Source organism: Drosophila busckii, chromosome X (genome assembly GCF_011750605.1).
Source record: "Drosophila busckii strain San Diego stock center, stock number 13000-0081.31 chromosome X, ASM1175060v1, whole genome shotgun sequence".
In the NCBI taxonomy this organism is placed as follows: domain Eukaryota; kingdom Metazoa; phylum Arthropoda; class Insecta; order Diptera; family Drosophilidae; genus Drosophila; species Drosophila busckii.
In genome coordinates, this window is record NC_046608.1 from 10,553,865 (window position 1) to 10,568,898 (window position 15,034).

At 48.1% G+C, this 15,034-nt stretch overlaps 1 protein-coding gene across 1 annotated transcript; it reads left to right on the forward strand.

The window, feature by feature from the left end:
• Window positions 1-447: 447 nt before the first annotated feature.
• Window positions 448-12,751, forward strand: LOC108606492. Its single transcript, XM_017996635.2, is given in 6 exon segments — window positions 448-1,599; window positions 4,931-5,100; window positions 5,246-5,563; window positions 9,151-9,664; window positions 9,733-11,746; window positions 11,748-12,751. Coding segments are annotated over 6 exon segments (4,422 nt in total). The 5' UTR covers window positions 448-989; the 3' UTR covers window positions 12,544-12,751.
• The last annotated feature ends 2,283 nt before the right edge of the window (window positions 12,752-15,034 follow it).

Consider the following 15,034-nt stretch of genomic DNA (forward strand, 5'->3'; position numbering starts at 1 on the left):
CTCTTTGAGCTATATGTGCACCTATTTTTATTTTTTTTGTAGCTTTGTTTGGCTGTTGACCAGCGACCTTTGACCGCATTTTTGGTTTTCATTTGATAGTTTTTTGGTTTGGGCGCTTTGCAGTTTTCCATTTGCGCATTGAGCGGAGCTGAGCTGAGCTGAGTGGAGCATTGTGTGTGCCTTGAACCCATGCACGTTGCCCTTTTGGCGATGTCGACATCATTTGGCAGTGCATTTTGGGTCACGAGTTGTGTAATCCAAGACGCCACAAGTGGTCAGTGGACAGCAGCGGCTTTGGCTTGAGCTCAGCGAAATTCCCGTGAATTTGAAAACAATTTTCTTTATTTACTTTTGTTTTATGCTGCGCTGCGCTCTTTTCTTATTGTTTATGGCTATCGCTCAGCTAAGCGTGCTAAGAGGCGGCAATTAACAAAAAGAGCAGCGCAAGAGTGTGCGAGAGAGAGAGAGAGAGAGTGAGAGAGGGGGCGGGGGAAGAGAGAGATAGTTACTGTATTATTCTAAGCCAAGCTTGACGCCTACAACTTTTATTTCAAGTCTTTGCTACAACAACAATGAGCAGCAACAAATTCACAGCAACAACGACAACAACAACAACAACAACAATAATTAAAAGTTAAAACTTGGAAGTATTTTGTACTTCTTTTGTATGAAAATTGCGTGAAAAATTTCACTGTCAGCAGCAGCAGCAGCAGCAGCAACGTGAGAGTGAGAAGTGTAAAGTGGGAGGGGAGCAGCACGCCCAATTGGCTTTGGGGGCTGCTGGCGGTTCATCGCGTGTCGCGTGTGGAAATGTTTTGTGCGCCCAATGAAATTCAAATCGCTTGCAGCGAAAGTGCAACAACATTAATTAGCGACAACTTGTGGGAGTAGCAGCAACAGCAACAGCAGCAGCAGCAGCAACAGCCAGTGGCATCGATGTAGTCAACGCCCAGCGGCCCGCCCCACACTGAACGCCGCCAAATGATCGAATGGTGGTGATCCTTCTACTGTCGCCATGCACATGCAGCCGCAGCCAAAGCAGCCGCCACGCACTAGCACAACAGCAACAGCAACAGCTACAAACACAGCAGCAACATGTTGCAGCTACGCCTTGCTGCGCTGCCAACTCACCCACTGGCAGCAGCAATTCAAACTCCTCTTCGGCCTCCACTGGTGACACGGCCATACCCGCCACAAACTATCGCCACACTGCCCCAACGCCACAACGGCCTAGTCATAGTCATAGCTACCAGCAATCACCACTGTCCGCCAGCAACTGGCACGCCCCCAACTCAGCCAATGCAGTGCCCAAGCCGCCGCGCAGTTACGCCCACGCCCACGCCCACGCCTACAGCCACGCCCTTGCGCCTAATATCTATCGCATCTACGCAACGCCACAGCAACACACTAACAACAACAATATTAACAGTAACAACAACATTAGCAGCAGCAGCAACAGCAGCGACTATGTGCGTCACGTGACCCGCGTTAATTTCTACGACGTTGATACTTCACAGGTCGAATTCGAGCCCAAAGACGACGAGGACAGCAACGAGGCGACGGCAAACGATTGCGATACAGAAGCTATAACCAAAGAAGGTGAGTGCCCAAACTAACTTAGTTAGCATATAGTAAAGTTGGAGCTCACTTGCTTTGTTCTCTTAAGCGTGAAATCATTGAATGCTTTTAGTTTATAGACAGATCGAGAGATCTATGCATATGCATATGCATATGGCTGTTGTCATTTGTTGTTGTGCTGGTTGATGATTGTTGATTGCATCAGAACGTGCATTGGCATGCAAGGCCACTCCGTTGATTGCTGCCAGTTCGTTGAGTGTGCGCATGATTCACGTACATTACGTATACGACGTAGCGTACGACTGGCAGCCCTTTCGCTAGGACTTTAACAAGCGCCGTCGACTTGCGGAAATCATAGAAAGTTTGATTTAATTATGTGATTAACTTAGCACAAAGGCGCCTCTGGCTACGGCACGAAGAAAAGCGGCAGCCAACCAACAACAACAACAACAACAACAACAACAAGCGGCGGATAACTTGTAACATTGTGAAAAGTGTAAAAAATTAGAAATAACAAGCAGCTACAGCAATAACAATGGCAATATGGTAATGTGCAAAAAGAAAATGTTTCAAGCGAGTTTCCCACGTTATCAAATCATTAAAAATCAACGCCAGCAACAGCAGCAGCAGCAGCAGCAGCAACAAAATGCTGCACAATTTAGTTGCTGGCATTATGTTGCTGCTTTGCATACAAGTACAAGAAATTTAATAATTGAGAGCGCCAGCGCCAGCGTGTTGTAATCTTTAATTAGCAGCATATAAACGAGCAGCTGGACCCAGTTAAGCCAATTGAACTGAAGTGTAGGCTCAGCTTCAGTTGAGTGTTTGGCTTTGTTTGTCGCATAGCTAAGTTTTTAACAACTCTGCACTAAGTTGAGTTTAGCAATCTTTGCTTAGCGCATTGCACAAGCGGCAGCTACTACCAATTTACATAAATTGCATTCAAAAGTTTACACACACACACATTTGGAACGATCTCATATTTCATTGTAATGAAAAGGGCGCGGCCCACGAAGTCATAAAGTTCACATCGATTAGGGCGTGGCCACAACAAGTGCTGAGCGCGACTGCAAAAAGAGGTCGACGGCGGCCTAAAATGGTCGCTAGAGGGCGCTTTTAGCCACTTAGCGTAGCCATAATTGATACCACAATTAAAGCAAACGAGGCAGCAACAACAGCAACAGCCACAGCAACAATATAATGAAACCTATGCACGACGACGATGCCACACTCAGCGCTTAGAGCTCACAGCATAGCGAGTGAGTGGTTGGAGTGGGGGGGGGGCGTGGCAGCGTATGGCATAAATAACGATTACATGTCGTCAGGCTGCGCAATATCGATTGAAAAAAAAACAAAAGAAAAACCAACAACAGCAACAGCAACAAATTGAGAATGCAAGAAACAAAAACCAACAAAGTCAAAAGTCTACACCGCACCCACCACCCCGCAGCCCTCAGCTTCCCTCTTTGGCTACACAGCATGCGTCTCGTGCCGTTTGTTTATTTAATTGTTGCTATTGTTGCTACTGCAACTGCAACTGCCGCTGCTGCTGCTGCTGCTGGTTTGCTTGGCTGACTGCCAGTTGCCAATGCAATGCGGATATCTAGCTAAATATATATATATATATTGTATATATAGCAGCTACTTATGATAAAGCTAAGCACATACGGCAGTCAGCGCTTAAATAGTTCGATCAAATCAACTGACCGCAGCATTTGCCATTGCAACAAGTCAGTGCAACATCAACAGCAGCAACAGCAACGATCTCGTTTCGTTTTCTTAAGCTGCAGATAAATTATATAAGCGACCTTTAATGGTCCAGCGATTTCAATGCAGTCTCAAGAAAGCAAAAAAAAAAGAAATAGACAAGACACACTGCAGTTTCATTCAGCAAAAATCTGCAACAGTTGCTGCTGCTGCTGCTGCTGCTGCGGCTGCTGCTGCTGTCGGATGTCCGAGCATCAAGCTGAGCGTTGTTTTTTGTTTTGTCGGTTGTTGTTGTTGTTGTGATTTTGGCGTCACAGGTTGCCACACACATACATACACATAGTACAGTTAGCCAGACAGACCGGACAGGCAGACGGACGAGTAGACCAAGTTGGACTTGGTTACGTAATTGGGCGACGGCAACAACAACAACAACAACAACAACAACAACAACTTGAGCTCCACACTCTAAGCAAACCAAATGTGGCAGCCACTCAGCGAATCGCTGAAGCGCTTCGTTATTTCTTTAGTACGTTTATTTCTTCTTCTTGCTGCTGCTGCTGCTGCTGCTGTTGTTGTTGTTGCTGTTGCATATGCAAACTACAAAATGCATGCAAATGCTTTTTATGTGGCAATCAGAACATGCAACATGCTGCTGCTGCTGCTGCTGCTAAATCGATTGCAACTGCAATTTGTTGTTTGCTCTCTCAATATTAATTATGTCATAAAAGTCGGTCAGCATTTGAACAGCTGATTCGTTGGCTTTGTTTAATGATAAACATAAAAGTTGAAAAGCATCTTGTCCCATATTTATAGCTTAAATAACTTAAAGTTTAGAGCGCACTCAAGTTATAACTAAGTTTAGTATGCCTGCTTATGTTTAACTTTTAATATATTGCATTAATTTGAACTAGTGCGACAAGTTCAGGCAGCAACATTTCAAAATCAAGAACTTTGTGCAGCTAGCAAACGACTATCGATTGATTTTGCAACACTTATCAATTGGCTTTTTAAATGTTAAAAACAATAGCGCATGCAAATGTTTATTAAATGCAAAACTTGTAATAGTAGCAGCTAATACGTTTTAAATTGAGCTAATGTGTTATGCTCTGTTGGACTTTTGCTGTAGATTAAAATGTCAATTGGAATTGCACGCGATAAAAACGAATTTGGCTTCATCGACGACCTTGAAAACCTGCGCTACAGCCAATAAGCAAAGACAGTAAGAGAGCGAGAGCGAGAGAGCGAGAGCGAGAGAGCGACTGCGGCTTGGCAGCAGCTTAAAAGCTTTGTTAGCTTACAATTTGCAGTTTGCTTTTGAGCGTAGCTGCTTTTTTATATAAATTAATTTATATTTATTTGATTGCTGCTGCTCAGTTTGTGGCAAAGCGAAACAACAAGCAAAGCAGCAAAGTTTCAAAGTTTCGTTTGAATTCGCAGCGCTCTTGTTGAATTGAACAGCGCCATCTGTTGTCTTTGCAGCGCAACAGTTGGCGTGCTGAATAAATTTAACAGCATGCGCCAAGTTCGGCTGCGAGTTCGAACTACAGCTGTTTTTTTTTTTTTCATTGCCTAACTGCAAGGCTGACGCTAAACTTTTATTTGATTTACCGTTTTGTTTTGCTTTGTGTGTGTTCGTGTGCAGAGGAATGGATAACGAAGCGCAAAACAGAGCTAACGACAACAAGACAAATCGAGACGCGTGTGCAGCGTCAAGTGAAGCTGCAGGCGGGGAAGGTCATAGAGGATTCGGGTCCCATAGTGTCCACCAATACCACCGAGGATACGGACAAGCAGGAGACGGAGACAACAGAGGTGAGTGCGATGCAACTAATTGAATAAAAATAATATAAAGTAATTATTAATATATTAATAACTATATAAATATTTATTTAATACAAGTCCATTCAACTATAAAATAAAATCTATTGAAATCTATTTGTATTTATATTTTGAATAGAAACGCGACTTGGGACTGCCGGATGATCTGGATGGCAATGCGCAGCTGATCGATGTGGCCGCACTGGAGGAGGGAGTCGTGGACGAGAAGCAGCTGGCGCAGCTGCAGCAGAACTTTGGCGTTGTGGCTGGCATGGGAACGGGCACGGGAATGGGAGCGGGAGCGGGAGCTGGTGGGAAGCTGGTGAAGCGCATGGTGGCGCGGCCGAGCGATGGGCTGGTGCGGCAAGTGGATGACAAGCGCGTGATATCGCATGAGGAGATCAAGGACTACCACGAGACGCAGGATGTGAAGCACATGGGTGACATAACCGACGAGGTGAGTAGCACATTCTGTTGTTGAAACTTGAGACACAAAATAACTGAAAATCAATTCGGCGTGAAAAATGTGATAACAACAACAAAAGCAACAGCAACAGCAACAACAACAACAATAACTGGCAACTGGCCAGCAGGCAACAAGTTAAGAGCCAAGAGGCAGCCAGCCAACAGTTAACGAGTTTTGTTGCTGCTGCTGCTGCTTTAAAGCTCATTTGAAAGTTATTATTGTTGTTGCTGTTGCTTTTGTTGCTGCCGCAACCAGTGCCCAAGCTGCGCTGCATCCTAAGCTGTGGCCGCTGGTTCAGTCGATTCAGTCGCCGCTGAGCGAGCGTCGAGCAGACAACTCGTTACTCGCTTTAAAAAGAAACTCGCAACGCGTTATTGCCTTTGCCTGAACTGAACTGAAACTAAACTAATATAATTATTATTTATTTCTTTATAATTAATGCATTAATAAGTCAGCAGGCAGCGCGTTTAGTTTAAATAATATTAATAAAATAATAAATAAACAAAACGGTCTCGCGTGCGCGCTCTCTTTGTCTCTCTCTCGCGCTCTCTTCAACTCCAACTCGCATCTTACGCTTTACGGCTGTGTCTTGTTGTTCGCTAATAGTTTTGTTGTTTGTTTACTATACTTGTGTATGTGTGTGTGTGTGTTTGTGATTTTAGTTTGTTTAAATTATAGTTTAAGTTTTGAGTTAACAACAAAAATAAAGAAAAGTGAAAACTCAAACGCAAATTGGCCAACGTTGCGAATTGGCTGCATTAACCAGGTGCGAGCATTAAATTAAACTTAGACAACGAACTTAAAAACAAAAGACTTAGGCAACGAACTTACAGTGAAGTGCTAGTAATAAATTGTATGTGGCAGCCGCAAGAACCAAAAATATTATACAAACTTTAAAAGGGGCTGAGTGTAGATGGTGAAGCAGTGGTGAGGGGTGAGGTGTGAGGGGTGGGGATTGGGTTAAGTTAAGTGCGCTGGCTCTTTAAACCGGTAGTTGGCAATTACGCGCAGCTAGCAAAAGGTTGTGTACCACACACAATAACAGATGATGCCACAGACAGAGAGAGAGACTAAGAGGGAGGGAGAGAGAGAGGAAGAGGAAGAGAGCAAGTTGTGGTGGGCTTAAGCAGATAGAGAAAAGTGCTGCAGACCTGTTCTGAGCGTTTGCAGCTTAATCAATAGCCAAAGTGCTCCTGCTAGGCGTGTCTGGCAGCAGGTCCATGAACCTAACCACACACACAAGCACACAAACACACACACACACACACACATAAGTTGGGCATTTGAGAATTTGAATTTAAATGTTGTTGCTGTTGTTGTTGTTGTTGTTGAAAATTGTGTTTATTGCTTTGGCTCTTACTTCTGGTCTTAAGCAGCCAGCTGCGCATATATATATGTATGTATGTGTGTGTGTGTTGGCTCAAACTTGTTTTGGGGGCAAGCTGGGCGCACTGTAATCAGCGCATACCGATCAGCAGGCAGCAGCCAGCGCCAACTTCACGCAATTCCAAACCCAAACCCAAATCCAAATCCAAACCCAAATGTAGTTGAGGCGCCGCAACACAACGGGGCGTTAGTTATGCTGGGCACAGCTCAATAAATTTAGCTCTAGTCTCTAGTCTCAGCTTATGTGTGCGTGTGTGTGTGTGTGTGTGTGTGTGTGTGTTGGCGTTGGGGCAGCTTGGCCAGCATAGCAGCAGCCAAGGCAAACTGGTTGGCTCAACTCGAACTCGAGCTCGAACTCAGAGGCGATTTAACTCGAGCTCAGCCCAGCGCCAGTGCAGTCCCACTACAGTCACATTTCTCTTTGTCTACACACACACACACGCGCAGACATTTAAGCCACTTGGCATGCAGCAACAGCAACAGCAACAGCAATCGCAATATTCATTTGAATAAAATTTTTGTTGTTGTTGTTTTTGGCAACACAAATCGTTCGCTTGAGATTTGCTTGCCCACTTGGACTGGCAGCTACAGTTTGACTTTGCTACATTCGTCATTAATGTTGCGGCTTATGCGTTGGCAAAGTAAAAAGCCTCAGCGACGAAAAACACGTTTAAATTGAAACGGCATTTGGCCAATGACGAATCACTTGACAATGTCCGTTTGCCCTTCGGCTCACTGCCAAAGCAACAAAGTGAAGAGTCGTGAGCACACACACACACAGATACACCAATAAATTATTTAATAATTAAATGCTTCAATTTAAGGCTTACAGTAAATATTCTATATAAGTAACAAAAAAGCAAAAGCTGCATATTAATATAAATATGAATTTAGTTTAGCATTAACTTAAGCGACTTTTGCTTGTAGCGCATGCTTACTGTACTGTATGTTTGTGTGTGTGTGTAAGCCAATTAACGGTCTGTTATTTGCTAATCAAGATCTTCATTGGCGCCAACTTGACGACGCCTCCAATGCAAGCCACGCAGCTCACTTGACTGACTGACTGTCAATCTGCCCACCAGCAGCAAAAAAAGAAAAAAAAAACTAACCTATGCCTATAAAAACTTGGCCATACCACAGCTGCTTGACTTCTTCTTCTTCTTTGTCATGTTCATCAAACATTCAATGAGCAATCAAATGTTTTATGTGTGTGTGGAGCAAGGGGAAACTTCAAGTTGCTGTTCAAGCTAAACAGCAAAACAACAAATAAAACACTTTCTACGCGCTTTACCGTTAAGCAAGGTCGTCGCTGACGACAGCAGCAGCAGCAGCAGCAGCAGCTGAAACAAACAGCAACATTCAGCGTTTTTTCCCAACTCGAAATTTAGCAACTGGTTGGTCTGGCGGTCAGTCTGACTGAGCGACTTGGCTTAAGCTTCTGCCGCGCAGCTTCAACTTCAACTTCAGCGATGCGTGCAGTTTGCTTGTCATCTTAGCTCAGCAGCGAAGACAGCGACTGACCTTGAGGTACAGTTGCTGCTGCTGCTGCTGCTTACCGTTACAATTGCATACCAACAACTGTTGCAAATAGCAAATGCAACGTGTGGTGGCAACAAAAAGTAAAAAGGCGCTGCATTGTGGTTTTTGGTTTGGCGCTTTGTCTTGCTCTGAATAGCAGTGTGGCATGTCTTCAGCTTGGAAGGCGCTAACCACTAACCAACCAAGCAACCCAACCAGCCCACCCACCCCATTCAGCAGCCACTGCATGTTGCAATTTGTTGCTGCTGTTTTTGCCGCTGATGCAACAGTTGCCACTTTGTGTGACGCATTTGCTGTTTTACCGTTAGAATTTATTGTTTATGTTTTCGCCACATCGCATTTTTTCGCTTTGCTGTTCAGTTAACTTTCATTTGTTATGCAAATTTTTGCACTTCAACAAAAAAGTCAAAGCGTGAAATTTGAAATGCGTTGAAAAGTTTAAAACTTAAGCTATGATTGGCAATTGTCAAAGTTATTTATTTATGAATTGCTTATAAACAATAAATATTGAATAAAGTTTATTAAATTTTAAAGCTGAGCAATACTTTGAAGTAAAACAATTTGCAACAAATTTCTTTATTGTTTTTATGACAATTAATGAATTGAGTGTTTGACGAATTTTTGTTGAATTAATTATTTATGTTTATTGCCAGACTTACGTGAAGGCGGTGCGGGAGGGCGCTGAGGATTTGGAGGCGGTGCTCTGTTCGCCGCAGAGTCAGCAGCAGCTGGTGGCGCTGGGCCCGCAGCTGATAGCGGAGACCAGTCGGTCGCGCAAGACCATCGACTCGGAGGAGACGCAGAAGCGTTGCCTGGCGCAGGAGGACGGCACGTTGGTCACCGAGAGCAAGCGCACCACCGAGCACGAGATCATCCTAGACGGCGACGAGCCGGCGGACAGCAAGGGCCGTGGCCAGGGGCATGAGCTGCTGCTGGGCGGGGAGCAGCTGAAGACGACAGCGGCCAGCCAGCGGTATTTCAAGCAGCGCGACGAGCAGCATGTGGATCTGTTAGCGGGCGGCAAGGTGGTGGCCAGCGAGATGCGCTACGCAGCGGAGACAATGCAAATGGACAAGGACGGCTCGCTGGAGCGGCCCGGCGACTGGGACAGCCTCTCGGATCGCATGCGCAAGCTGCGCCGTTCGCAGCAGCAGCAGCAGCAAAAGGGTGAGTGCCAAATCCCAAACGGGCCCCCAATCCCAATGCTAACTAATGTGACTCCCGTTCTCTTGCAGAGGTGGCGCTGCTGGCGGATCGCAAGGATGCGTTGACCAAGCGACCGCTGGACTTTGATCGCGAGGAGGAGACGCGCAAGGGCGAGACGATGAAGTGGCTCGAATCTCACTTTGGCAGCGAGTCCACCGCCTCCAACGATTCGCGCGACGATGAGAACAACGACGCCGCCGCCGCCGGCGCTGCCGACGTGGAGCCCACCAAGAAGAGCTACTTCAACGTGACCATCAAATCCCAGAGCCAGCTACAGCTCCAGCAGCAGCAGCAGCAGCAGCAACAGCAGCCTCCAGTGCTGAGCAATGGCAACTTGGGCAACGCTGGACAGACGCATCTGCATACGCAGACGCTGCCGCGCGAGCGTGACAGAGACAGAGATAGAGACAGGGAAAGACTGCGTGAGCAGGAGCGGGATCGGGAGCGGGAGCGCAGCACACTGGACCGCAAGCATGTGGCCAGCAGTGGCGGCAAGTTCTATCAAGGGATCAGCAACTGGGCGGAGCGCCAGGAGCTGCCCCAGCAGCAGCAGCAGCAGCAACACTTCTCCTCGCAGGCCTTTCGCGAGGATCTGCAGGAGACCATACGGCGCAAGCAGATGGGCGGAGTGGGCGGTGCGCTGCCGCTGGCAACGCCGACGCCGCTGCTGCATGGCGACAGCTACGTCAGCCGCGAGGACATTCTGCAGCAGAAGCGCCAGAGCCTGTCGGCGCAGTTTCTGGCGAGGAATGCGCGTGGCTCACGCGATGCGCTGAACGAACTGGACGCGCTGCCAGCGCCGGCGTCAGCGTCAGTCGTGCAACAGCAACGTGCCACAAGCATGCAGCGCGCCGAGGCACGCGGCAAGAGCTACGAGCGCAGCCTGGAGAGCCACCACCACCACGCCCATGAGTACAGTGTGGGTGGCGGAGCTGTAGCTGGACGGCCCACAGTGCCGCAGCGTCGACGTGCCATTGAAAAGAAGCTCAGCGAGCAGAAGCTGACGGCAGGAGCAGCGGTGCCGCCAGCGCCGCCGCCACCGCTGGCCGCCACACTCGAGCTGGAGCTGGAGCCGCCGCCGGACTATTCCCCGCCGCCGCGCAGTCGCAGCCGCAGTCGCAGCTCGTCGCCGCAGGTGGACTATCTGCTCAGCCGGCCGCGTCATGGGCCGCCGCATGGCCACGCTCCACTGGCGGTGGAGCCCAGCAGCATGACCCTCAACCGGAAGCAGCAGCAGCGCACGCGCTTTGCGCCCGCCGCCAGCGCCAGCGCCTCCAACTCGAACCTGTCCACGCTGAGCAGCAGCAAGCCCAGCCGCATGGGCCAGGTGATTGGCAACTCGCTGCGCAAGCTCGTCAGCAAGATTCGCACCGCCAGCGCCGAGCGCAAGTTTCGCATGAAGTCGCGCGCCGTCTCCAAGTCGCGCGAGCAGTCGCCCGCCGCCCAAAATGCCACGCCCACCACCTACCAGCAGTACAATGTGATCGATGGCCACATCAATGGCAACGGGCACGGCAATGGACACGCCAACGGGGTGCGGCACAGCAGCCAGAGCAACGACGGCTCCGATGGCTCCAATAGCGATGGCCAGCGGCGACGCAAGGCGGCGCAGCTAACAGCGCTGCCAGCAGCGCAGTCGCAGTCACAGTCGCAGTCGCAGCTGATAAGTCCACGTCAGCGCTATTACCTGGGCGAGGATCCCTACTCCAGCACGCTCTACGGCAAGGAGAACATGTACGAGCGGCATGCCACACGTGCAACACGTCCCCAGCAACAGCAGCAGCAGCAACAACAGCAACAGCACCAACGCTTTGAGGCGGAGGAGGAGGTGGATTACTATGATACACGTGGCATGGTCATGGGCGTGCCGCCACCAACGTCGACGCACACGCTGGGACGCTACCAGAAGCACAGCCAGCGCTTTAGCGGCTCCACACCCAATCTGCATGCCCAGCAGGATTATCGCTCGGCCCAAACGCTGCCGCGCAAGCTGCACGAGCAGCCGCCGCGTCGCTATGCGCCGCTCGAGAAGCCGCCGTTGCCAGTCGCAGTCGCAGTCGCAGCAGCAGCGGCAGCTTTATGTATCGCCCGCTGCAGCTGCAACTGGAGCTGGAGCTGGACCCGCCAAGCCGGCGCGCACCTATGCCAAGGTGCTGAACCGCAGCAAGAGCTTCAACGTGCATGGCATGAACGGCAGCAACGATCCTAGTCCCATCTACATTGAGAAGCTGACGCGCAACAACTACAACTACAACAACTACAGCAATGCCCAGGCGCAAGCTCAAGCGCCAGTCCAAGTGAAAGACAATGGCCATGGCATGGGCATGGGCATGGGCATGGGCATGAGCAACGCCAGCGCCTACAAGTCCAATCCGCATCTGTACAGCGCCGGCAAGGACAACTCGCTGAAGAGCGGACTGAAGAGTCCATCGATTGTGAATCTGATCAGTCGCAGTCAGCGCGATCTGACCAAGCTGGACGGCCAGGCGGACGAGCAGCTCTATGCGGCGGAGGACAAGAAGCAGCTCTATCTGCGTGGCCTCCATCAGCAGGCGCCCGAGCTCTATCGCGTCATGCACGGCGATGAGGATGCCGCCTATGGACGGCTGGGGGGCGGCAAGTATGCGCTCCAGCCCAAGTACTCGCTGGACTCGCGTGCTCCGCCCGCTGTCGAGCTCAACAAGGATACGGCCAGCATAGTGCGGCGCGGCAGCGAGGTGCATGCCACCAGCAACTTGCAGCATCACCACCACCACCACCAACAGCAGCAGCAGCAGCAGCATCAGCACTTGCGACGCGGCTCTGGCGCCACCATCATCGAGCTTCGCAATCGCAAATGAAACTTGCGCTCTCACTCTCTTTCACACACTCTCTCTGTCTCTTTCTCTTTCGTTTTGCTCTGCTAATCTGCGGCTTTAGTTTCATTTGACAAGCAGCAAATAAAAATGCAAAGCCCTCCTTACCACATGGCCATGCCACATGACCTGCCACACACGCCACCACTTTCAACCAATCAATATTCTATACTATTTTTAATTGCTATAAAAGTTTTTTTTTGTTTTTTTTTTTTATAATTATTATTATTATTATTGTGTGTACTAATTATAACAGTTTAATTTGTCATACACTTGTTGTATAGTTAACATTAAATTAATTAAACTAACTAATTAATTAAAATTAATTAATTAATGCGTCCCCGCACACACACACACACACAGACACACACACGCTCACTACTTCCTAATGTAATTGCATATGTACTTATTAATTATTAAATTAACACACACACACACACACACACGACCAGCAACAAAATCTATGAATTTACATGCATTAAAATAATATAATAATTTTTTGCTTACAATTACAATATTAAAAATACAAAAATGAAATAAATAAACAAATTTTAAGTGCCAAAATAAATAATACAAAAAACAACAAAAGCCATAACCAGCTCAATTTATTGCTCAGCATCAATTTGCAGCACCACCCACTGTGGCCGCTCACTATGAGAGACCCACAACAACTGAAATTGCAATTGGCAGCCTCCATACAAATTCTGTTCAGCAAGTTAACAGGCGAACAGACATGAACAGTAAACTGTTGTCAGCGCTTACAACTTTTCAAATTTGCCAGCGCGCTCAATTGTTAAAATGTGCCAGCTCCCTCGCTCTCGCTCTCGCCAATGCGCTTGATGCACTGCAAGATAGACGCTGACTCACACACACAAACACACACACACACGCGTATAAAGTGCAGAGAGCGAGCGCCTCTCTCGATGCTGAATCAGCTGAAGGGTGAGTCCCAATCCTAATTGGCACATTGGCTAACTAACGTAACTCAAGCTGTTCCACAGATGGCGCTGCTGGCGGATCGCAAGGATGCGACCGCTGCACATTGTTAGTTAGGTGAAGACACTCAAAAGCGGGACGATGAAGTGGCTCGAATCTTGACACTTTGGCAGCGAGTCCATCACCAGACTGTGGGAACAGAAGCGGCAGCGAGCATGTGGCCAGCAGCGGCAATTGCGGCGAGCTCTATCAAGGCATCAGCAACTGGGCGGAGCGCCTGGAGCTGCCCAACAACAGCAGCAGCAGCTGCTACAAATCCAATCCGCATATGTACAGTAATTATAAAAATTTGTAATTTTTATTTGTTCTACATTTGTTGTATATCTTACTTTATTTATTGCTCAGTGCAGCGCTGCATAAATTTATTCATTTCAACTACTGCGCATCAATTTACAGCGCCACCCACCCACTGTGGGTGGCCCACACCAGTTGAAATTGCAATTGGCAGCCTCCATACAAAATCTGTTCAGCAAGATACCAGGCGAACAGAAATAAACAGTAAGTTGTTGTCAGCGCTGAAATGTGCCCAGCACCTTCGCTCTCGCTCTCGCCCACGCTGATTCACACACACACTCGATGCTGAATCAGCTGTTTGTTGAGCGCTTTTGCTTATTAAATTCAAACTCAAATTCAAACTGCAAATGAATAAACATAGTGCCATGCATTTTATTGCTGCTCATTGATTATTATATTAAACCATTTTAAGTAACGAGTTTGCTGCTAATTTATGTGATGTTTGCTTATTATTTATGGGACAGTAGGGCTGGCTAGCTTTACACAGCAGAATATAAATACGATAGTGCCTTGATTTTTACCATCAGCATGGTGTTGCTGCATGGGCTGATGGCCACATACTAAGCGGCACAACTTATTGCCAGCAGCTTAAAGCTTCAGAAGAGCGGTATGCTGACACGCTGGCTGATGCGGCTGCTGCACTCCCGACCACTGCAATTCCGCTGCAAGCTCTCGATGCTGAATCAGCTGATTGTTGGGCGCTCTTGATTAATAAATTCAAAATTCAAACTGCAAATAAATCTACAAAGCGACACAGCAGGCAGAGCAACGATGGCCCGAAAAGCAAGCAACGCCGCCAGTAGTTACAGTCGCAGCTGTTAGGTCCACGTCAGCGTTATTACGTGGACGAGCATACCTACTCCAGCTACCAGAAGTGCATCCAATACTTCAGCGGCTGCACACCCAATACGCCCAGCCGCCTCGCCGCTCGATTCTCATGTCAGTCTCAGCAGCGGCGGCTTACTGTACCGCCCGCTGGAGCTGAATTGGACCCGTCAAGTCGGCGCTCACTCCCGCCCACGCAGTCAATGCTGTTAGACGCTGACTCACACACACACACGCGTATAAAATATAAAGCACCTCGCTCAATGCTGAATCAGCTGATTATTGCGCGCTTCTGTTTATTAAATTCAAATTCAAACTACAATTCCGTTGCATTTTATTGCCATTCATCAATTATTATATT